Source organism: Notolepis coatsorum, assembly GCF_963971535.1.
Source record: "Notolepis coatsorum genome assembly, chromosome: 6".
NCBI classification, from domain to species: Eukaryota; Metazoa; Chordata; class Actinopteri; order Aulopiformes; family Paralepididae; genus Notolepis; species Notolepis coatsorum.
Genome location: NC_140170.1, coordinates 76,414,096 through 76,440,331, shown reverse-complemented (window position 1 = coordinate 76,440,331; position 26,236 = coordinate 76,414,096). Strand labels below are relative to the sequence as shown.

Here is a 26,236-nt window from a genome sequence, read left to right as displayed (position 1 = left end):
GTGCTCTTCTTCGCTCCGTTGCTGCGCTTGGAGTTGTTCGCGCTCGCTAAGCGTCTGTGCTTGGAGTCGATCGCGTTCACCCTGAAGTCGATCGCGTTCACCCTGAAGTCGATCGCGTTCGGTAGAGGCTGTCAGGCTGGCGAAGAACGCCTGTGACAGCATCCTCTCCGCCTCGCTGGGGGAAGACGCTTGTAGAGGTGAGCCGCTCCTGGCAGTACCCGTTGGGGATGCGTTCCCCTGCGGGGAGTCCTGGAGCTCTATCTCCTCGGCGCTCTCCTCATCTTGTTCCGTGCAGAGTTCCATCTCTGGAGGGTTGTCTTCCTCCCGGAGCTCTGGGGGGACTACTTCTTCGGTCTTGGCGGGGGGTAAAGTCGTGTCAGTTCCCTCCTGGTCCCCACCGTGAGCTTGGTCAGTTACATTAGAACCCACTAGGGCCTCTGTGGTCGGGGTATCCTGGTTGATAGGGTCGGACATAATTTTACTTTCTACTTTTACCGCGTTTACCGTTTGTAGAAGGCTAGGTAGTATACTGGCAGCGTAATCCTCTAAGTACTGAGGTGGCTGTCGTCTACGCTGCGGGCGTTCTCCTTTAGGAGGACCGTTTCGTGGAGTGTTCATCATAGGCCATTTCAATATTAATACCACTATATTAATATTACACTAATTACCCTCCGGCTCGAAGGACCAATTGTAACTGAGGGGTACAATTCCCTGACTGTATTGATAAGTATGGTATCATTAAACCACTACCGCTTTATGTACTTTAACTACTGGCCATACAGTACACAATATCTAAATATGATGAACACTTTCCCACCATGAAACCAGGTCCACACAAAGGTAATAATCAAATATTTAATATATAGCAAAAGGTACATATAATATTCACCATTACATTTATGATTTGAATGCTCTTGTAAGGCAAATGAGTACTCGTAGGCAAATCAACACTGAATGTCCAATCTCTGGTTACGCAGGAAGCAAGTATACAACCTGGCTCTTAGGGAATTATATCTATGGTCACTTAATGATTATAGCTGGATATACTGTAGGGGTCCTGCCGGTTGTAAGCCAGTAGGGGGGGTAGGAGAGCCGTCGGCCGTATCCCGTCTGGTCAACGATGTCTAGAGAGACTTCACGTACAGAAGACAGTGCAGTAGAATCTTGATCCACAGATGAATACACCTTGGCTCTCTTGTAGGCTGTAGCTGTAGCTGTAGCTCCACAGTGAAGAAGAAGCGAGGCGACCTCAGTCTGGTCTGAGCGCCGTCTCACCTTGACTCCTTTCGGGGTAGATCCAACACTCACCGGTGTTGGCGATTATCCGCTCCACAAATCAAAGTACCAAAGCAAATATATATTCCATGCCGCATAGGGCTCAGCAGTCGTCGGGTAGGTAATCCAATGTACAGGTCCACTCGGTCCTCGCCTAGAACTCCTCGGATGAAAGCACCACGTGTGGTCTGCCCAACCTGGTTAAGACTCTAGATAACACGAGGAAGCGATGGGGGTGCTGCTCACTTTAGAACTCTAACCGCACGATGCACCATACATAATAGACTATTATTACTTAATAGAAATACGGTGCCAAACTCTGGCAATTCAGCTATTAATTCGCACGAGGTCTCACTGCTATTCTAAGGCCAAACAGGCCATACTACACCGCACGCGGTATCGTGGGGTGAGGCTTCACGTTCTGTTACTTAGTTGGGTAGAAGGGTAAAGGACTAAGAAGAATTCTACATTTCTTGCGCCATATTTATATGCACGGTGGACAAATAGTGCCACTCTGCTTTCGGTAGCCGTATTCCTGCGCGGAGCCGGGGCTAGTAAGGGCATGTCTCGTCGGTACCTTTGAACTTGAACGCCAGGGGCTGGTCCCTGGCGCCTGGTCCTTTTGTCCAATAAGAGAATGAACTATTATGGGCTGTAGTAGAATAAAGGAATATTCCGTGTATATGTACAAGGAATATACAAGGGATATCAAACGATATACAAATACTATTCAATATATATCCATAAATAAATATATATATTCGGTTTAATCTGATCCTTCACAACAGTCATGCTGGAAAGCTTGCATATTATACTCTTCACGGAAGGGAGGGAAAACGAGGAATCGAGGGAGTGTAAAACGTTTGCTCCCTTCACAAAACTTGGAACCAAATCCCACTTTGCTTGGCAGGCGATTCTCATCCAGGCATTTTGGGGATTCCCCGCTCGACTTGAGGGATGGCAACATTTACCTGGAAATGAACGCAGCCATGTTCCATTTTTCCTCTGAGTGCTATCTATCCATCCAGATAATTTCTCTGTGGTTTGTCGAGGTTTGGAGATATTATCTGTCTGCCGTCAGTCCAATATAATGCAGCTCAGTAGGCCATTTTATTTTGGAGCTCAAAGCATCAAAAGTTTACCTGTGAAAACAACAGCAACGTCTCTTCCCAGACGTCACAACACGGTTACTCAAGAGAATCCACAACACCTTGTTGTCAACAGTTTAATTGGGGCCTATTTTCTACAGAAGTACACCCACCACCAACCAAGAGTTTTTCAAAAGTAAATTATTTGCCTTTTTGAGCACCACAAAAGAAGGTCCTATTGAGTTCCATTGTATTGGGCTGATGGCAGACATCTCTACAGCTGATATCTCCAAGCCTCTGCGAATCATATCAAATTGAATGGCTAAATAGCAGCGTTGCGTTGTTATTATGGGCTGAGCCGCCACGCAGGATAATGACGCCGCGCGCACGCGCGCGTGCACACGCACGCGCGGCCCCGCGCGCATGCGCATATGTTCCCTCGCGCACAATAATACACTTTGTTTGTATAGCCTTTCATACAGAAACTGCAGCTCAAAGTGCTTCACAACAGAATTAAGACAGGCATAAAATGAGCACATAAAGTGCAGACATATAAAATCAGTTTTTCACATTAGGATCTAACATCCCAACAGGCAACCTTGTTTATGGTTTGATTCAGTTTTAATATAAATAATAAAAATAAAGAGAAGATTAATTAATTATCTACTCAGTCCCGAAGTTTGTGATGTAGATATGGAATGTCCCGGGTTGCTGCTGTTTGCAGAGTGTGTTGTTGTCCGGGGGTGAGTGGTGGTGGGTGGGGGGTTGAATCAAAACAGTTGTCAATTCGGAATTGACGGCTGTTTTGATTTGGCCCTTCGTTCGCCGTCGTTCACCTTTGGACGGCGGTGCACTCTGTGGGCAGCGGCAACTTGGGACGTTCCATATTTACATCACAAAGAGTCCCAGACTGGTTGAAGACACCAGCCTATAGCGGCTATTGTTATGATAATGCGAGGTAGCGCCGCAGGTAAACACAACGATCCGAGCCGAGCGCAGCGCGTTCTCGCGAGCGCGTGCATGTGCGTGCACGCGCTTCTGCTCAAATCTTTAATACTCAGTGAGGTACCACTGAGTGGTACCCCGTGCCATGAACAACGCATGCCTGCTAAATAGTACTCGACAGTGGCTCAGGAGGTAGAGTGGACCGGTCGTCTGGTAATCCTCTCGGGCAGCGTGTCGAAATGTCCTTGAGCAAGACACTTAACCCCTAACTGCTCCCGATGAGCAGGTTGGCACCTTGCATGGTTGCCTCCGCCGTCGGTGTGTGAATGTGTGAGTGAATGGGTCAAATGTGAGGAACAAATTGTAAAGCGATTTGGATAAAAGCACTATATAAATGCACCATTTACCATTTAGCGCTCTGGGTAAGAGGGGAAAATGTAATTATTTCGTTTTCTTTGCATGAACTGCCTCTTTTAAGATCGCAAATGCAAGTAGAGGAACACTGTGTCCATGTCCTTTAGAGACAGCGTGTATGTCTCCAACATTGTGTCCGTCCTCACGGTATACCTATGCCACGTCTCTCTCCCACCCCAGGACCTGGAGTTTGCGTCCCGGCTGGTCAAGCAGAGTTATGTTTCCACGGAGGTTCTCCTGGAGGCCCTGCGCCTCCTCCTGCCCACCCTGCCCGAGTCTGAGCTCCTCGCCGTCGTCGACGCCCTCTGCCCCAAGCAGCCTCTGGTCTCCCCCTCCGCAGAGCAAGACCTCGCAGGGTAAGAATCGGCTTCAGGAGTAGTCTGGTGGGGGACTGGTCACGCCATTTTGAAACGAATGCTCAAAAGTTACTTTAATTCTTTTTTCTTTTATTTACATTTTTTTTATCTACTTTTTCTTTTGTGATTTTTCTCCCATCCCAATTTCCTCTCGTGCCAATTCTCCCTCCCCTGTCCTGATCGCGTGTATGCCTTCTACAACGCTGTTCCGTTTCCGCGTTGCCGTTTTGCTCTCTGATTGGCCGCTGAAGCACGCCCCCCGAGTGACGCGTGAACAGCCAGCAGCACTGCCCTGCAGCCTTCGCCGAGCTCTAGTTCTAACCAACTGTGAAAAGCCCCAACTTGAAACATGGAGTGGAGCGCGATGGAGATCAACCCCGAGGTTGGAAAATCACTTAGATTTCGTAAATATTTACCCGTTTCTCATACGGTTAACGATTCAGAAACAATCATTGCTCATCTCCGTGTGTTTATGTCGTTGCAGATGCTCAACAAGGTGGGTTTGATGCTCAGTCATGGCGGCGAATGTGTCTTTATTATTTTGATTAGTTAACGTTGTCATTAGCAGGTAAGTTATGAAGTCATTGTTTATCATAAAACCAACAGCATGACTGGCTCGTCTATTCTGTGCTAGATCAAGACACTATTTCAATAATGGATGACGGTGCGGAATTATCTTTTTAAAGCAGAGTAGGAGTAGAAAACAATCCATTCATGACGTTATATCTACAGAGTACTAACTGTTCTCGTGGCGTGTATGCTTTCACTGTCATCCATTATTGAAATAGTGTCTTGATCTAGCACAGAATAGACGAGCCAGTCATGCTGTTGGTTTTATGATAAACAATGACTTCATAACTTACCTGCTAATGATAACGTTAACTAATCAAAATAATAAAGACCAAGGCCAATCAGAGCGCAAAACGGCAACGCGGAAACGGAACAGCGTTGTAGAAGGCATAAGCGCGTCCTGATCATTGCTTGCATGTGCCCCCCACTGGCCGGTCGTAGGGAGGATAGAATTACATGTCCCCTCCGATACATGTGGAGGCAGCCAGTCACTTCTTTTCACCTGCCAGCGCGGACTTTCATTGGCGAGGTGTAACGTGTGGGAGGCTCACACTGCCCCCGCCATTTTCCTGTCTTTTGCTGTGCAGGCGCCCTGACCGACCTGTAGGAGTCGCTGTTTACAATGACCAGACTACCACCCTTCGACTCCCCTCCCCCTAACTCTGCCAATTGAGTCAGTATGACGGCCGGCCCAAGCCGGAGGCAACGCTGACAGCCGGATTCGAGACCGGTGTCTTTTGCGTTGGTGACGAGCGCAATGTCCGCTGCGCCACCCAGCCGCCTAGTTACTTTAATTCTTGTAATGTACAGCACTGTACAATGTAGTGAGACATGGGGTTAATGTGTTAGAACCGAGATAGATAGAAGACGATTATTTTATTATCAATGTACACAAAGTAATTGGAATGAGTTAGTACACAGTCCCCCACACATTTGCATTTCTTCAGAAAGGTCAGGGCATAGGGTCACCCGCAGTGCAGCGCCCCTGGAGCTCACAGCTGGAATACACCCTCCTGTCAGTGGTGGGGTTTGAACCAGCCACCTTTCAGTTACGGGCCGGCCTCTTTACCTCTAAGCCATGCTGCCTCCCCCAGGTAAGTGGTATTATAGAAGAATAGGTACAGTATGTGCTTTTGTACTGGGCTGTTGTACTTCATGTTAGGGTAATAAATCACCATTCAATTGCGATTTGCGATATCATTGTAGTTAATCTTTGCCTGCTTTTTAACTAAAATGTCTACTTTTAGTCACAATTCCGACATCTCATAGTGTTTGTCATTAAAACATGTAGACATTGTAACTGAAACACACTGGAAGCAGAAAGGATGCTAAGTGGCACCCTTTTCACTTAACATGGACACTGTGGTCACACAGGCTACGCACGCGGTAGGGATACAAGCCCTGTTGAGGCCTCTTACTTGTCGCGTGGGATGTCTTTCGAATTCCTCGCGTCAATAACTCAAATGGAACACTCATGCAGACCATCAGTAAAGCACGACAGTGCCTGTATTTCCTCAGACAGTTAAAAAGATACAGGGGTTAAGATTCCACTTCTCATCCAGTTATTCACAGCCGTCATTCAGAGTCTTCTCACATCATGCATCACAGTCTGGGATTGTAATCTGGACAGTCACTCTCAAAGCAAACAGTGCAGTGCATTATAAACCGAGCATCCAAAATCATTGGCGCAAAATCATCATCCCTCTCATCCAGCACCGCCATCTATTCCAGCTGCTGCCCTCAGGGAGGCGCTATAGGTCATCGTCCACCAGATCCTCCTGCCTCAGGAATAGTTTCTTCCTCACTGCCATAAGGACTCTTAACTCCTACAAGCATCCTCACTAGACACACCCCCTCCTTCCTCCAATCAATCTTGTTGTCAATGAATTTATGGTGATTACTGTTGCATTTATTTTTGTTGTGTCGTCTTGTATATATTGTGTTGCCCTGAATGTTCTGTCTTATGTTATGTCTGTCTATACTACCAGTACCCTTTTCTATACAATCTGTACCAAAACTAACTTCCTCTGACAATAGATAGATAGTATCTACCTCTGACAATAGATAGATAATATCTACCTCTGACAATAGATAGATAGTATCAACCTCTGACAATAGATATAGTATCTACCTCTGACAATAGATATAGTATCTACCTCTGACAATAGATAGATAATATCTACCTCTGACAATAGATAGATAGTATCTACCTCTGACAATAGATAGATAGTATCTATCTCTGACAATAGATATCTACCAATGACAATAGATAGATAATATCTACCTCTGACAATAGATATCTACCTCTGACAATAGATAGATAATATCTATCTCTGACAATAGATATCTACCTCTGACAATAGATAGATAGTATCTACCTCTGACAATATATAGATAGTATCTATCTCTGACAATAGATATCTACCTCTGACAATAGATAGATAGTATCTACCTCTGACAATAGATAGATAGTATCTATCTCTGACAATAGATATCTACCTCTGACAATAGATAGATAGTATCTATCTCTGACAATAGATAGATAGTATCTATCTGTGACAATAGATACAGTACTTTTCGCACTATAAGCCGCACCTGACTATAAACCGCAGCAGCTAAATTGAATGATGTGTACATATATAAGCCGCACTGGACTATAAGCCGCATGTGTTTTAATGTTTAATTACCATATGTAAGGAGTGGAGCCTGCGGCTTAATTTGACTCAACACAGGAAACCTCACCCGGCCCGGACACGGAAAGGATTGACAGATTGAGTGCTCTTTCTCGATTCTGTGAGTGGTGGTGCATGGCCGTTCTTATATTGAGCTTTAAGTTCCCACCTCTACAGAGAATGACTCCCATTGGGACACAATACTGTCGGACAAATAACATTAACTCATTTGCAAGTTGTATTAAGTTTAGCAAATAAGGGAACAGATAAATAACATTTCAATGCAGTAAAAAAAGCAATATTTAGATTTTCGGGTTTTGTCCACATATAAGCCGCACCGTTATATAAGCCGCAGGGTCGAAAAATGGGGGGGAAAGCTGCAGCTTATAGTCCGAAAAGTACGGTAGATAGTATCTACCTCTGACAATATATAGATAGTATCTATCTCTGACAATAGATATCTACCTCTGACAATAGATAGATAGTATCTATCTGTGACAATAGATAGATAGTATCTATCTGTGACAATAGATATCTACCTCTGACAATAGATAGATAATATCTATCTCTGACAATAGATATCTACCTCTGACAATAGATAGATAGTATCTATCTGTGACAATAGATAGATAGTATCTATCTGTGACAATAGATATAGTATCTACCTCTGACTATAGATAGTATCTACCTCTGACAATAGATAGATAGTATCTATCTCTGAGAATAGATGGATAGTATCTATCTCTGACAATAGTTATATAGTATATATCTCTGACAATAGACAGATAGTATCTATCTCTGACAATAGATAGTATCTACCTCTGACAATATGTAGATAGTATCTATCTCTGACAATACAGATATTATCTATCTCTGACAATAGATAGATAGTGTGTTTATCAGACAATTGATAACTAGTATATACCTCTGACAATAGATAGTGTATATATCTGACAATAGATAGATAGCATCTACTGTATTTCTGACAATAGATAGATAGTGTGTATTTCTGACAATAGATAGATAGTATGTATATCTTGTGCCCAAACCTGCACTGTGCCTCCTGTGATTGCTATAGTGGGGATGCAGGCCTACCTTTGTCTATAATGTGTCGCACCTACGTAATGCCATAACCGTGAGAAATCCAGTTTCTGCCCCACCGTCAAGCATCTGCGCATAAAGGGTTCACACAGTTTTTGAGGCATATTGTATCAGAAGACTTGTCTTGTCAACATGCTCACCGTTGCCAAAAAACAAATCTGCACTCAACACACTCATCTGGCCTAAATGAACCGCTTGGAAAACCACACGGAACTATCAAGCCATGTATTGCTGGCAGTGTGCACTTCTAGATTATCTGTTGAAATGTACCTGTAACACCAGCTCCAAACCCCCTCCGAGATGAATACTTGGACAGGCTGCACCTTACAACAGATGTTTAACATTTATTCCCATCAGTAACCAAGAGTTACACAATGACTTACCTCTCCACAGAGGCTGCCTGTGCTTTCTTACATATTTTTTAACCGTGATCGGACGCACGTTTATTTTGGCTCCCAGTCGCTGGTGAGTTTCATCAGAACGTTTTCACTCGCCTACCACAGGTTTAGTGGACTGACTCAAATATTACCATTTTATTCTCGGTCCTCGCTCCACAGCGGTGGAACGGACTTTTCCCACCACAGTCGGGACAGCCGAAACCCGACCAATTTTCTGCCGTAGACTCAAAACACACTTTTTCAATCAATATCTGAAATGAAGAAAGAAAAGTGGGAAAGAATACTAACCTTTTTGTACTGTTATTTACTATTATGCACTTTGCTACTAAGGAATCTACCTTGCCTATATTACTACCTACTATGCTGATATGTCTATACTACTATGCAATCAAGACTGTAGCGCTTAAGTTTGACACTGTTGGACGAAACAATCTTACTTACCCTTACTCCCTTTGCTGCCAGGGTTGTACCCTTCCTGCTGACTTGTCGTACAGAATTTGTAAGTTGCTTTGGATAAAAGCGTCAGCTAACTGACTAAACGTAAATGTGAATTTAACTGAACAGCATGGTCAATGCTTTTAACTCTTTTTATAACAAGTTGGAAGTGAATATTAAACCTCTGGTCATCATGCATGATGCAGTTGCATCTTCTAACTCTGAGCCTCAAAGACGCTATGTCTACATGTCTACACGTTTCGCGGGTTCAAACCCCCGTGTTTGTGTGGGTTTCCTCCGGGTACTCCGGTTTCCGCCCACATCACAGAAAGGCATGCATGCATGCATGCTAGGTACATACTCCCGCCACTGCCCCTGAAGATACTGGTCCCCTGGCGCAGCACTGTGACTGCCCGCTGTTTCTAAGTAGTTCAATCACCTGTACATTGTATGTCACTATTGCACTTTACTGTTACATTTGCACTCTGGTTGGATGCCAAAGTTCTTTTCATTGTACTGTACTTGTGCTGTATAATGACAATAGATTTGAATCTAATCGAATATAGTTAGGATGGGTTAAATGCAGAGGACAAATCTCCCCAAGGGGATAATAAAGTAAAACTTAACTTAATGCCGTAATATATTTGAGTGGAATCTGAATGTGCCAATTGGCCAATCTCCTCAACGCCATTGTCATGACATAGTCTGTAAATTTCAATTGTGGTTTTCCCTATTTACTTATTTTTACCCAATAGTTAAAGAAACCACCTAGGATTACGTGAAAGCCTAGAACACCTAGGATTACATGAAAGCCTAGAACACCTAGGATTACATGAAAGCCTAGAACACCTAGGATTATGTGAAAGCCTAGAATACCTAGGATTATGTGAAAGCCTAGAACACCTAGGATTATGTGAAAGCCTAGAACAGCTAGGATTACATTAAAGCCTAGAACACCTAGGATTACATTAAAGCCTAGAACACCTAGGATTACATTAAAGCCTAGAACACCTAGGATTACATTAAAGCCTAGAACAGCTAGGATTACATTAAAGCCTAGAACACCTAGAATTACATTAAAGCCTAGAACACCTAGAATTACATTAACTCAACACCAGTAAGACCAAGGAGCTGGTGGTGGACTTCCGGAGGGGCAAGAAGAGGCCCCCCCCGATTCCCATCTCCATCCGAGGGGTGGATGTGGAGATGGTGGACTCATACAAGTTCCTTGGGGTACACCTGAACAATAAACTGGACTGGTCGGACAACACAGAGGCCCTCTACAGGAAGGGACAGAGCAGGCTGTTCTTCCTGAGGAGACTCAGGTCCTTCAATGTGTGCAACAAACTGCTGCAGTCTTTTTACCAGTCTGTTGTGGCCAGCATCCTCTTCTATGCTGTGGCATGCTGGGGAGGCTACATCAACTCAAGGGACACCAACAAGCTCAACAAGCTGGTGAGGAAGGCTAGCTCCGTGGTGGGAGTCGAGCTACCTAGACTTGAGGTGATGGTAGAGAGGGGGATGATAAGGAAGCTGGATGCCATCATGGAGAACCCCTACCACCCCCTCTACGACGAGCTAGTCAAGATGAGAAGCTCGTTCAGCCACAGACTCATCCCCCCCCGACACTCAACTAACCGCCTCGGACAGTCCTTCATACCAGCGGCCATCAGGCTCCACAACAGTGGGCAGCGACTAGCAGCCTCCAGGCCCCACAACAGGGGGCAGCGACAGCGACTGCTACCAGACATTGACCTGGGACTTATAGGAACCCAAGGGGGACAAAGTAGACTACCCTGGTACTTTGATTAATGTATACTCAGTAGATAGTAAATTATTATAACACTACCTCTTGCATACTGCACCTCATGTGACACTGTGAATAATGTGAATATTCCTCAGCTAGTCAGATAGTAAATTATATTGACCATATTGATCAAATTGTTTACACTGCCTGTGTTGTCTTTTACTACCTGTATACTGTGTTGTTTTACTACCTGTACCCCTCCCCCCCTCCCCCCCATGCTGCTATGATGCCTGAATTTCCCCAAGGGGATCAATAAAGGAATATCTTATCTTTATCTTATCTTAAAGCCTAGAACACCTAGGATTATGTGAAGGCCTAGAACACCTAGGATTATGTGAAAGCCTAGAACATCTAAAATGATATGAAAGTCTTTCTACCACAAGTAAGTAGGTGAATGCCTAACTGTTAACTCATTCAGCGCCATACCCAAGTATAGTCTGTTTATCTCGCCAACCGTTGAGCGCCAAAACCAGAGTATACTTGAGTTTTGATCCTTTGATATTTTCCGTTGATCCCCGTTCTATACGGTCAGCCGGAGCCCTCTAGGTGTCCCTGATTCATCTGCCTACGTTGGAATTGCAATGACGATCAAATCTCACCAGGTGGCAGTATCGCCTACCTTTTGAACTCTGATAGTCTAGTTCAGACAGTGTCTGTCCTGATCCCTTTCTGTCCTGACTCGCTCTGAGGGCGAGGATCTCTTGCAGAGCAATCGCTAGGAGATCTTCTCGCCTCAAAACCTATAGTTTCCCGTATACACGAGTAATTACATATAAATGAGTAATCACGATCGCCGATGGGATCATTGGAATTATTCTTTTTGTAGTACCTTCTGGCTAAGGTAAGGTATATTCTATGTCTATTTTACAGAACCTGAAACATGTTTCTGTAACGATCATATTGTCGTATTTTACCGGACCTAAACCAAGCTTTTTGTAACAATCACATTTTCGGGGTAAGACTACCCCCCCCCCCCCCCCCCCCCCCCCACCCCTTGATGATTTTGTGAAGGCACATACCGTAATTGCCGGACTATAAACTGCACCTTTTTACCCATGTTTTGAACCCTGCGGCTTATACAACGATGCGACTAATCTATGGATTTTTACAGCGAACGGCCACCAGGGGCGCTCTCGCAGGTGTCTAGTGGACACCTGCGGCTTATAGTCAGGTGCGGCTTGTATATGTACACGTTTATTTTTCGTTCTATATCTAGCTGGTGCGGCTTATATTCAGGTGCGGTTTATAGTCCGGCAATTACGGTATGTACATGGTATATACCTTTTTGATTTGGGAGTATTTGGGGTTTCAGGCGATCAACCAGAACGATTTGGGCTTATTGCATATAACGCGTCATATCTCGCAATCTATGAAAAAAGACTGGATTATTTTGGAAAGGGGCGATGTTTAGCGTGTAGCGTGTAACAAACTACAGTGTGTAGAAATTAACTGATTAGTCAGTAATGGACTATGAACAATGCCTGTCAAATGAGCCATACTATTGTCTCCATAGCTATAATACAGAACACACGATGGGTCTGCAAACATCGCTAACATGGTCAACAACGCTGGCGCCAGCCAGTACAGATGGGGATAGTCGGTGGCAGTCAAAGAGTTAAAAGAACAATATATAAAATAGACATTGTAGTAATGTAAAAAATAAAGACACTGAGCAGAGGCCACCAAGACAGGTGGAGGTGTGTGCCAGAAGTGCTGACTGAATCCCTGTGGCGGTGGTGTCTTAGCCCCGCCCCCTATCAGCCACAACTCACAAGCAACCCATGCAATTCACTCTCTCCCAATGAGAAATCAGGAAGGATCATTTTACCCATAATCCCCTGACGCATTGGCTCGCTCTGTGGAACACTTAACTGTCGGCGCCTGGCCCGGGTTGCGTTTGGACCAAGCTGTTTGTGAATAATGCTACGTGTCTGAAGGTCCCCTTGGACCTCAGCTGTCTAGCCAGAGGACCAGGGAATGCGAACGCTAGCTTTTTAAGTAGAACAATATGCGGTATCTCTTGAGTCTCCTACTTGAATAGGTTGCTGGCTTCTTTTTGTTGTCTGCCAGGTGTACTGGAAATTCTGCCACTTTTGTAGAGGCTTAAAGTGGAAGCATGCAGGAACCCTGAAGTAACACGTGCTATACAGTACTTATACTAAAGCAAGGCGTTATTAACAATGGCACCTATTGATAGGTTTTCTCCCCCCTCAAACAGAAAAGGTGGCACGACATTCTCCAGTTTATTCAGTGACTTCTCCACAAAATGGGACGAAGAATGTGTTTCCGCTTCTATTTCCTTGACGTGGTTTTGCGTGAAACTGGCTGTTTGGGTGGGCCGTAATGGTGCGTTCAGTACGTCATCGTCAACTCGTAAACGTTGGAAGTGTCCGAGTTTTTACCACTCGGGCGGGCGGCCATGTGGCCATGTTCCATGATACCCGAGTTTACGAGTTGTGACATCTGAGTGACCGTTCACCTTTTGTGGCGCAAACATACTTTATTATGAACATGGAGTATCAGCAGACATATTCACTACTTACTGCTCATTTCCAATGCCCGTCCCTAGAAGGGCCTTTATAAAAAAAATTAATACAATTGTTGACCTTATAGGAACAGCAGTTTGACTTACCAGCATATATATATATATATATATATATATATATATATATATATATATATATATATATATATATATATATATATATATATATATATATATATACACACACACACACACACACACACACACACACACACACACACACACACACACCATACATACATACATACATAACCCACCACCCCTACACATGACTACATGATTGATTGGCTCAGTTTATTTATTTATTAATTTTAAAATGTTTGAGTTCAGTAGGCACTAGGCAGCACATTCCATGTGTTAAGCTCCCTTTTATAGAAAAGGACGTCTGGCGAAAGGAGGTTTTCTGGTACGATGCTTTACAGTTCCCCCCCAGCGGTAACTCAATCAAGAGTTTATATATTTTATTGAGTTTATTAGGATCCCCATTAGCTGTTGCATGACAACAACTAGTCTTCCTGGGGTCCACACAAAACATAAAACATTACATTCGACAAGACTTTTACAGAACAGTAAATAAATTAAAAGAAAGCTGATTTCCGAAGTCCATTTTCCTTCAAGCATTGACTTTCATATTTTCCATCATATACCACTTATTTTCAGATTTGTATTTCATTGGAAAGAAAATAATAATGATAATAAAATAAGAATAAAGTACTTATATCTGCATTTACAGATGCCAGCCTTCAATTATCTTAAAGGAAAACTCCAACATTTTGGGAAATTAGCTTATTTGCCATCTACCCTGGAGTTAGACAAGAAGATGCATACCTTTTTCTTCTCTGTGCAAGCAGTAGGAGTAGGAAGACGTTTGGAACTAGGCAAATGGAGGAACCTACTTCCAGTGACTGACGCTAAGCTAGGCTAACGGTGCGTATTCAGATTCAGATTACTTTATTCGCCATTTTATACAGGTACAAAATGGAACGTGATTTGACATTACAGTGCATACTTTTTTCACAATTAAGAAAAATACAACAGTAAATAAATAATTTTAAGTAAAGTGCAAGACAGGACAGAACAGTGAGACAACAATAAGACTGTGAAAGTGCGGTGGTTGGGGACATGGATACAGTGCAACACAAAGTTCAAGTCCAGAAGTCCAGCCCTAGCAGCTCGCCATCGAGGGGGGGGGGAGCAGGGGGACACCTGACTCGTTTACCAGGCGAGCTGCTGAGGGGAAGAAACTCAGTCTGTGGCGGGACTTTAGTGTCTTGGGCAGCCGTAGCCGCCTGCCGTGGGGGAGCATGTTGAAGAGGTTGTAACCCGGGTGGGCGGGGTCTGCCATGATCTTCCTCGCCCTCCTCAAGGCCCTGGTGGAGTGTAGGGACTTGAGGGAGGGAAGGGGGCAGCCGATCACCCTCTCCGCCGAGCGTATCACCCGCTGCAGCTTGGCCTTGTCTCTGACCGTGGCTGCAGGGAACCAGGTGATGATGGTGTCTTCCTACTCCTACTGCATGGTAGATGCCAAATAAGCGAATTTCCCAAAATGTTGGAGTTCTCCTTTAACACTTTCAGTGCCAACTACGAGATGTCTCGTTAGTTCATGCCACCCGTTGAGTGCCAGCCGACGAGAGATCTAGTTTTTAATCGTTATTTTTTTTATTATCGATTTCCATTCATTTTTCATCAATCTAGCCTCATGTTACCAGTGGGGATCTGTCTGAACTCGAACAGGGAAAATACCGCCCCCTATCGTCTCTCCGGATGGTACTGCACCCCATTGGATTGGATTGAATGAAACGCATGGAGAAAAAAAAGTCCTGCTTCCACATTTTACTTGTCAGACAAGTAACCGGAGTCATTGCCCACCACCAGAACAGCGGAGAATATGTGTTTCCAGTACTACCCAGCGTTGGATCAATAAACGTGATCGATATTTGGAATGGCGATCAGGAATTGGAATAATCTTTTTGGAGACCAGTCTTGGGCAGGGGAGGAAACTAACTTTTTGGCTTACCAGCCAACTGGCGAGTATCTGATTTTTTTTACCAGACAAACTGATTTTTTACCAGCCAAAAAAAATCGCTAATTGTGATAATTACTTCTTTGTATGTCTTCGTCTAAATTGATTTTCAATCATAGTAATAATCACACCGTGTCTCTACTCTTTAAAATATTTATTAGCATAAAACATTAATAACAGTCTCTACTCTTCACAATATTAGCATAACACATATTAACATGAAAAAGGGATCTATTCTGGACTGGGTTGGGCTGAACTGGGCAGTGAAAGATGCTGGGTTGGACTGGGTTGGGCAGTGAAAGAAAAAAACCGAAGTATGTTGTGAAGTGTATAGATAGATAGATGTGAAATGTATAGATGTAGCAGTACTGTCTATCTGTATGTCGTGTATATCATATGTTATGATGAATTGAAAATGGGGGACCCTGATGTAAACAAGACGAAAGTCTTTCTCTGGTCTGCATCCCCTTAACAATTGTGTGTATTGAGCCGTACTGTATTGTACCCATTCTGCAATCTGTTAATAAAGTTTTCAATCAGTCAATCAAGTTAACTTTGAACCTCGGTTGTCAAGCCACGTCAATGTTGTGTATGCATCCGAGTGTTCACTGTGCCTTTAAGACGGCACGGTGGCCTTACGACAGTGCTGTGAAGTACCGTCAAGTGTTGTGGTAACGTCAGTTGGGTTGGTCTGCTGTTGTGCACTGGTTGAGCTAGCCCCTTTCGTGACTGCGATGTGCAAGCCAGGGGCTTTTGAGCATGAAATAAAATGTCTAACCTTACGTCGTAGTCCGGTGCGCAATAGACTAACATACACCTCTGTAATTTAAATGTGTCCTTGCCTTGGACTCGAGAGTTGTACTAGGGTTGGATGCAGTTCCTCGTTGCTCAGTCTGTCTGTTTTCCATCTTCTGTGTTTAACGTTATCTGTTTGCGAGTGCTTCCTTGACTGATGGCCAGTACCACGGGACTTTTATTCAACATTCTATATTTCCGCGGGTTGCCAGTACTGCAGGAACTTTTATTAAACATTATATATGTCCGCGGGTTGGCCAGTACTGCGGGAACTTTTATTAAACATTATATATGTCCGCGGGTTGGCCAGTACTGCGGGAACTTTTATTAAACATTATATATGTCCGCGGGTTGGCCAGTACTGCGGGAACTTTTATTAAACATTATATATGTCCGCGGGTCTTGTGCAGTGCTCTCGTGGCACTGTCAACTCGCCAGACTGGCGAGTGGTCTTCATGAATCACTCGCCAAACGTAAAAAATACTCGCATTTGGCGAGTAAAGTGGCCTAATTTCCTCCCCTGGTCTTGGGATAATCTGAGCTATTTTCACCTATATATCAGCATGTGCCGTGTGTGTGTGCGATCAGGAAATAAGATAATCGATTTTCAGCCCGCTTCTATAGCGTACACATAATACTATCGATAATCTATTTTTTTTATCAAATATTTGTTATTATTACTTACATTAAACAAGACAACACATTAATCACAATCACAATACACAGAACTTCACAGGAAAATAACAAAAACAATAATAATACAGAATATAACAATTTATAAATTATAAAGACAAAAAGAAAAGAAAACAGAGTTCAACCTTTTTAAATTTTAAATTCAAAATTCCAGGGGTACTATCTAATAGATGACCAAATAGCGAAGAACTAGCTAAATAGCTGCCCCCCAATAAAATCCCTAGTTAAATTCAAGACATCACAAAAGACAAGACAGACAAGACATTTCCTCCTCCCACGAGACCGCCGGACTCCCCCGAACAAGCACCCCAACCCCGCTCAGCCGCACACGGCGGTCCTGACCTTCTCAGCTGCTGCGAACCATAGGTCATTCCCAGCCTGCCCCACCCCAATCACCCGCGCCGTGGATATCTCAAGATAAATCACATCCAACAGTGTTAGGGACCAGTTAATCACTGTGAGCTTCTCAGGCTCCTTCCATCTCATTGCTATTAGCTTCTTCGCCGCTGTGACGCCCGCTAGGACAACCCTTTTCAGTTGTACGGACACGGGTAGTGTTGTTATATCGTTCAGGAGTAGCGTAACAGCTGTGAATGGGATAGTTAAGCCACACAGATCTGAAAGTTTGTCCGCTATTGACCTCCAGAAGCGGGCCACTGGTGGGCAATCCCAATACATATGCATATAAGTGCCAGTGGCCTTTTGAGAGCACAAAGTGCACCGAGAGTCGGTTATCAGTCCCATAGCAAATAGCTTCCTAGGTGTAAGATAGGTCCTATGAATATAATTAAAATAAATTTGCTGGTGATTGGGGTTGCGGGAAGACAATGCCACATTTGCCCAAACATCATCCCAGTCAAACTCGGGGTCCAACTCCGGGATATCCACACGCCAGATTGTATCCAATGATACATTTTTATACGTGGACTGAATTAAGATCGTATAAAAGTCTGAGACAAACCCTCTGGAGGTCGTCCTGTCCACTATGAGCCTGAGGAAGGGGTGTGGTTGCAAAGCTTGAGCCCACGGCACGCCATGCGCCCTCAGCGCTGACCTTAGTTGAAGGTAAAGAAAGAAGGACTCGCCGGGAAGATCATAAAATTCTCTTAAGTCCTGAAACGCACGGAGGCCGTTCTTATCATAAATATCCTCCAGAGTATGAACCCCCCTCCTTTGCCATTGAGGAATATTAACCGGCTTGTGCCCAACAAGTAATTGCTGGTTATTAAAAATTGGAGAGTCCAGGTGCCATGGGCATTTAACCCGACACGACTTCTGTACATTACGCCACGTCTGGATCACGTGTGTTACGAAGGATCAGATTAAACCGAATATATATATTTATTACTTGATATATATTGCATAGTATTTGTATATCGTCTGATATCCCTTGTGTATTCTTTGTACATATACACGGAATATCCCTTTTACCTAGTACAGACCATAATATTTCGTTCTCCTATTGGATAGCGATCCACTAGGCGCCACTGCCATACCCCCAAGGTCTAGTTCAAAGTCACCGCCAAGGCTTGCCTGGACATGCCCGGTTCTGCGCAAGAATACGAGACAGAAATAAGGCTGGTACTAGATTATTCACCGTACGTATAAATACGTTGCAGGTGGATACAGCAGTTAGTTAACCTAGAAACGTGTTACCCTCAAACGTTAAAGCCTTCATCACGAGTCAACGACCAAGTGAAGTGAGCAACCGTGCGTCTAAATAGAGCACTTATAACCGCGTGCGAATTGATAGCTGAAGTGTCAGAGTTTAACGCTGTATCGTCGAGTTCGACCTATTCTATTATTAAGTAATAGTCTATTAGGTATAGTGTATCGTGCGGCTACCGTTCTACAGTGACCAGCATTACCAACGCTTCCTCGTACCGAGCTAGTGTGCTCATCCAGGCTGGGCGGCTTAACCTGGTGCCGTCATCCGAGGAGCCCTAGACGAGGACCGTGTGGATATGTACACTGGATAACCTACCCGACGACTACAGAGCCCTTTTCGGCTGGATTATATTTGCTTTGGTCCTGTATCTGATGGAGCGGAGAATCGTCTACACCCACAACTGTGTGGGATTTACCCTGTGAGGAGCATCGTCGAGCCCGCCTCTAGGACGCCTGAGGCTGGCTAGCTTTCTTCCATGCTGCACCGCATACCGGAGAATAGCTGCTGCTTTCGTCTGCCGATCAAGGGAGTAATGTACCGTCTCCCGTAGCTGGAGCTTATTGATTCCCTGGTGATCCAGACTTTGCATTCGAACATTTCCTCCCCCTGCTGGCCTACAACCGGAGGGACCCTACTAGTATCTCCCGCTGCCCTACTAGTGTACCATAGATATAATTCCTATTGATACAGGTGGTATTCATTATCTCCTGCGTAATATTCTAATGGACTTACGCTCTTGACTTATTCACGCACATTCTTCGCCTTACAAGCGCGACTCTAAGTAAAGTAATGTAATATACTATTATTGCTGCTAATAAATATTATTCTAACCAAGATTTGTGTGGAACCGTGTCATTGTGGAGGTGTTCATCTCATATACCTGTGTACTGTATGGCCAGTAGTAATGTACATAAGACAGTAGTGGTTTAATGATACCATACTTATTTAATACAGTCAGGGAATTGTACCCCTCAGTTACAACGTGAGTTATGATCGGTCCATACCTCAGTCGGCATTTCGAAATAGGGACAGTGGAGTACACCACATCCTGCAATCTTAGCGGTGAGACCGCCGCCGCTTCTAAGGAGCGCCAAGATACAGCATCTACAGGGTCTAGCCAGCACATCAGAGGTCTCAGTGAAAAGGACCAGAAATAAAGCTTAAAATCAGGGATTGCGAGGCCCCCATCTTGTTTCCTACGTTGAGTAGTAGCTCTTTTGATTCTCGGGCGTTTGTTATTCCAGATAAACTTAGATACCATCGATTGTACCTTGCGCCAGTGGTCTATTGGAGGGGGCAGGGGGAGCATTGAGCTAACAAAATGTAACCTAGGCAGGACGTTCATTTTGATTATGGAAGCTCGGGCTTGTAAGGAGTTAGGAAGGGACGACCATCTGTCTAGATCCTGGCGTATTTTATCATAAGTACCCGTGAAGTTGTACTTAGTAGTTTGACTCAGCGTGGGGAATATCTCTATGCCTAAGTATTTAAAATGTTCCACTATGGGGATATCAGCTGGTAGTCGCACCGCCTTGGCCAGCTCATTAAGAGGTAGGCAGGCTGATTTGTTCCAGTTAATCTTAAAGCCTGACAATTTACCAAAGTCGTCGATTATTCCCAATAATTTTGTGGCCGACCGGGAAGGGTCATCCATAAAAATCAGTAGGTCATCCGCATAGAGAGCAATTTTGTGTGGTGTATTATTGATCATTATGGGGACGATGTCCTCCGATTGCCTAATAAATTGGGCCAATGGTTCGAGGGAAAGCGCGAATAGTCCTGGGCTCAGAGGACAACCCTGTCTAGAAGATCTGGAGACTGGGAAAAGTGTGGAACAGTTTTTGCCTGTCAGTATCATTGCCGACGGCGAGGCATACAGGACTTTAATCATATGAATAAAATTATTTCCAAGACCCATGACCTCAAGTACCTTCCACAGGTATGACCATTCTAGTCTGTCAAACGCCTTCATGGCATCCAAAGACAGAACTGTGGACGGAGCTGTATTGTCTTTACTGTTATCGACTACATGCAACAGCCTCCTAAGATTATCTGCAGCCAGGCGCCCCGGGATAAAACCAGTTTGATCGCAGTGTACCAATACCGTCATAAATCTCTGCAGGCGGCGGGCCAGCACCTTGGCAAACACTTTTAAATCGGCCCCGAGAAGACTCAAGGGCCTATAGCTACCACAATCATTGGGATCTTTGTCCTTCTTGAGAAGTAAAGAAATCAACGACATGTTGACATCTCTTGAGAACTCCCCTTGTTCGATAGCGTAATTGATCATATCGAGCATCAATGGACCCAGTTGGTCCCAGAAAGCTAAATACACCTTGGGTGGAATACCATCCCAGCCTGGTGCCTTACCCCTCTGCATTTCAGCAATCGTCTCCCTTAGTTCCATAAGAGTGATCGGTTTCCCCAGTTCCTTAGCCTCTTCCTCAGAAATGTGGGGTATCTCAAGCCCACCAATGAACGATTCAAATTTAGAGTTGTCGAGATTAACCTCTGAGCTATATAACTGTGAGTAAAACTCTTTAAAAGTGTCGTTGATCTTTTTCGAATCAGTAGTGACTGTACCCTGTTGCGTCTTGATCGAGGGGATATCCGAGAAATGATCATTCGAGCGTATTTTCATTGCCAATAGGTGGCTAGGCCTGGAGCCGTGAAAGTAGTAATTTTGCCTTGTCCTATGTATCAAGAACTCAGACTGTTGTTTAAGTATGGAGTTTATTTCTTTCTTGACTATCTTACGTTGTGTGTTTAGTCGTTCACTATAGTTAGTTTGCAAAGATGCGTATAGGTCCGCATATAATGTTTCCAGTCCTTCTAGTTTTTTTGACCGGGATTTACGCAAATTGGAGGCGAAAAGTGTGACATGACCCCTGATAAATCCTTTCAATGCGTTCCATAGGACCCTGGGGTCATCGACCGTGCCAACATTGATCTGCAAGAATTCAGCTAGTTTACTCCTGAACTCAGAACAGAAATCATCGTTCTTTAATAAGGTTGAGTTAAAACGCCACCTGGGAGCTCTCGTGGAGAGCCTGCCAAAGGTTGCCACAAGGAAAATCCCCTTGTGGTCCGAGAGAGCCAGGGGAACCAATGAGACGTCGAAACTATCAAATAGGGCTGGGCGATATGACCAAAAACGTTATCGCGATAAAATTATAAAATTATTTTCATATAATTCGATATCGATAATTATCGTCGATATAATGTCCGTCAAGTTTAATTAACTTCTTATGCTGCTGCGAATGTCTCAAGTCGAGTTGATGTCGTCATCAGTCTGCGCACGTTAGCCGACAAGCGGAGTATCTCATGACAATAAATATGACACTAAAATACTCTCTTCCGCCACAATATATTGAAACGAGGTCCACTGTATATCCCACACTACCATAAACGTGGCCTCAGAATTCAAAACACACACATACTCGGCACGTAAATATATAAAAACAGCGACGTGCAAGCTAGTTAACCTAGCCAGCCTGTTGGTTCTAAGCGGAGTATTCCATGACAATGTGCTAAATATGACACTAAAATACTCTCTTCCGCCACAATATATTGAAACGAGGTCCACTGTATATCCCACACTACCATAAACGTGGCCTCAGAATTCAAAACACACACATACTCGGCACGTAAATATATAAAAACAGCGACGTGCAAGCTAGTTAACCTAGCCAGCCTGTTGGTTCTAAGCGGAGTATTCCATGACAATGTGCTAAATATGACACTAAAATACTCTCTTCCACCACAATATATTGAAACGGCGTCCACTGTATATCCCACACTACCATAAACGTGGCCTCAGAATTCAAAACACACACATACTCGGCACGTAAATATATAAAACAATGCCGTGGAAGCTAATTAGCCTAGCAAGCCTTGTTGAGTGAGTCCTACCTCCTTCCGGGTCTCGGCCATCTCCTTCACTGATTGGTTGTTAGCTGTTGTGCGTAAGTACGTCATCACGTAACGCTGGTTGTTGTTAGTGAGTGTGTTGAGCCGAGGCTGAACGGGAGATAGAACGGAGCCAAGCTTGGAAAATCGATATATCGAAACTTTGCGACCACGTTTCATGTTTATTTCGAGGAAATAATTTATCGCGATAGTTATCGTTATCGTTTTATCGCCCAGCCCTACTATCAAACATATTAGGGGACGCGAATGCATAGTCTATTCGAGAGAAGGTTTTGTGTCTGGCTGACAGGTGAGAGTAATCCTTGAGGGTGGGATTGGATAAGCGCCATAGGTCTGCGAGCCCCGTGTCCTGGGCCCACATCCTGAGGGCCTTAGAGGACCGTTTTTGGTCGCTTGTTTCAGAGGACCCGGACCTATCCATCTCCGCATCCCAGCACGCATTAAAATCGCCACCCACAATGAGAGCGTATCCAGTAAGTTCCAACATATTCTTCGTGATTGTATTATAGAACGCTGAATCAAATGTGTTAGGGGCATACAATGCTATTATTGCCATCTTCCTATGAGAGAACTCAACTTTTGCTATAGTAATCCTTCCCTCCGTGTCCGACCACACATCCAGGACTTTGATATCAAGGTTACGTCTTGTAACTATGACGACTCCTTTCGTCTTATCATCGGCTGAGGATGAGGAGATAACGTGATATTGTCGATTTGCTAGCCTTGACACATCACCCACCAATAAATGCATCTCACTAAGGAGAGCAATGTCAATATTTCTTCTCTTCAATAACCAAAGGACACTGGCACGCTTGTGTGGGGCGTTAAGACCCCCTGCGTTCCAAATTAAAATATTCAATTTAGCCATGGTCGAGTTTGTCTAAATGCGTAGAGAACATACCAGTGCAGCCAGGCTGAGTACAGAGGCGCTGATCCAGGCGGGCCCAGACGGTCAATCCCAGGAGTTCAGAGGAGGAACAATTACACACATATAAGACAACAGTACATAAAACACAGAAAAATACCACCCCAGTTACAACCCCCCCTCCTTCTACTCTAAACCCTAACCCACCCGTCCTATTATTAACCCTCCTATACCCACTCTCCAATCCCCTCCCTATGCCCCATCCACTAAGGATGGTCATCTTCCTATCATTTCCCACTGGAGTCATGGATCCAATAAGACGCTCTCCACTCCGACCCCCCTCTAGATAAACCCCTGATTAAACCCCCACTAGTCCAATAAACACAAATTAAAATTAAAATTAAATTCAATAAAGATATCGGTCGAAAACCATCGTGAGCCTTGGCCCTAACATGAGACAACTATAATGGAAAAAATAGCCATTATTATATAATAACTCAACATCAACCCTGTAACCATCTACTTCCGAGTCTGCGTATTAATGTTGCAATGTTATAGCATAAATGGATAAAGGAAAATTCAAAACAAAATTAAATTAAAGCATACCAGCAGATAGTCTAAGGCAGGATTTCCAAGGTGGTCCTCGATGAAAGACATAAAAACACAGCACATATAGCCTACTCAACTGCTAATTTTTGCTCAACTGCAAAAATGTATGCCTACTTATGTATTAGCCTACAGGGAAAAATACATTCACAACAGGCAGCAAAGTTTATTTTCAGCCAAGTATGGTAATAAGGTCATCAAAGAGAAGTCGCCTATTCTCAGTCCTTGCCCCACAATGGTGGAATGAACTACCCACCCCAGTTAGGACAGCCGAAACCCGTCCAATCTTTCGGCATCGACTAAAGACGCACTTCTTCAACCATTATCTGAAATAATGAAGAAAAAAAGAAAAAAAAATCTAACCCTAACTAACCTTACTGTCATGCACTCCTAATAAACTAACCTACACTGTAACACGCAACACTTTGATTTTGACATTGTTACTCAGCTGATAGAGTTGTACCCTTCCTGATGACTTGTCGTACAGAACTTGTAAGTCGCTTTGGATAAAAGCATCAGCTAAATGCCTAAATGTAAATAAGGTAACTATTAGGATATATATGGTATGGATTACTTACTCTTATAACTTATTACTATCTGTGGTAGCTCTAGTCTCCAACTACACAACTTGTTTTTGTGCTGTCCATTGATCATGCACCTTCACATGGTAGGCACATTAACTGTGGGTCAAACTCTCCAAACAAACAAGCACACCATTGATTTAATTGCCATATAAATCACATACAAATATCTAACTATTACTCCTCTGAACATGAATATAAAACAAGAATGTGATCTATTAACTGTGTAAACCTTATGCAATATTCATCATTGATATTTGAATACTTGAAATCTGTATGAACTGAGTAGTTAGTATCAAATGAAATAAGATGGAACAGCTCCATGCATTCATTGAATAAACAACTATTTGCTCATTACCAGTATGGTATTGTTTAAATTGTACAGCTTTTTGCACATCTTTGTCAGGGAATTCCAACAATTCTGGACCTGAATGTACCAGTTAATTGTAATCATCTCTCTCTCCTTATGTCTAGTCAAGCCAGGTTGTGGAGGAGAGAGACGGGGATGAACAGGCTATAGACTACTTTGCCCGTCCTGAGCCTGCTATGATGCAGGTGTTTTTACATCACCACCCAAAACAAGATTCAGCCAAGAGTGAGTGAGTACTCTGGTCCACTTGCACTGGTACACTTGTCCATGGCACTTACTACCCAGCTTTGTAGTGGTTTGGGGGAATAGTACAGTAGGTACGCATATTTAAGAGGACCGCAAGGATGGTGTACTGGTGGGTGGTGTCCGACCGATTATGGTGGGCCAGTCTGGGCCAAAAATGTCAGGGCCGATTTTTGGTCCCAGTCCAGCCCTGGATGACACCGAAGCAGGTATACCCATGCCATATGATTTTGGGTATAGAGAAAAAAACAGGTCCACGGAGGACGCTATTGCCCATGTGCTGCACACAGCAGCATCACACCTGGACAAGAGGCAGGGGAACTATGTGAGAATGCTGTTCATCGACTACAGCTCAGCATTCAATACCATAGTCCCCTCCAAACTCATAGCCAAGCTCAGGGACCTGGGCTTGAACTATGACCTCTGCCAGTGGGTCTTGGACTTCCTGACGGGCAGACCCCAGGTGGTGAGAGCAGGCAACTGCACCTCCTCATCCATCACCCTCAACATAGGGGCCCCCCAGGGCTGTGTTCTGAGTCCCCTCCTCTACTCCCTGTACACACATGACTGTGTGGCACAGCGGAACAACAACACAATCATCAAATTGGCTGACGACACAGTAGTGGTGGGCCTGATCTCTGCAAACGATGAGAGGTCCTACCTGGAAGAGGTCAAGGTCCTGGCGGGATGGTGTCAAGAGAACAGCCTCTCCCTGAACGTTAGCAAAACAAAGGAAATGATTGTGGATTTTAGGAGGTCGGGGGTCAGGGACTACAGCCCCCTCAGCATCGACGGGGCACCGGTTGAGAGAGTGAACAGTTTTAAGTACCTTGGAGTCCACATATCTGAGGACTT

The 26,236-nt window shown here is 44.1% G+C and overlaps 1 protein-coding gene across 1 annotated transcript in view; it reads left to right on the top strand.

The window, feature by feature from the left end:
* Window positions 1-26,236, top strand: part of LOC311230310 (limbin-like) — an 87,367-nt gene that overhangs the window by 50,761 nt on the left and 10,370 nt on the right. The window contains exon 21 of the mRNA XM_084316548.1: window positions 3,903-4,078. Within this exon, the coding sequence (XP_084172674.1) occupies window positions 3,903-4,078 (176 nt within the window). The remainder of the gene's footprint in view (window positions 1-3,902; window positions 4,079-26,236) is intronic.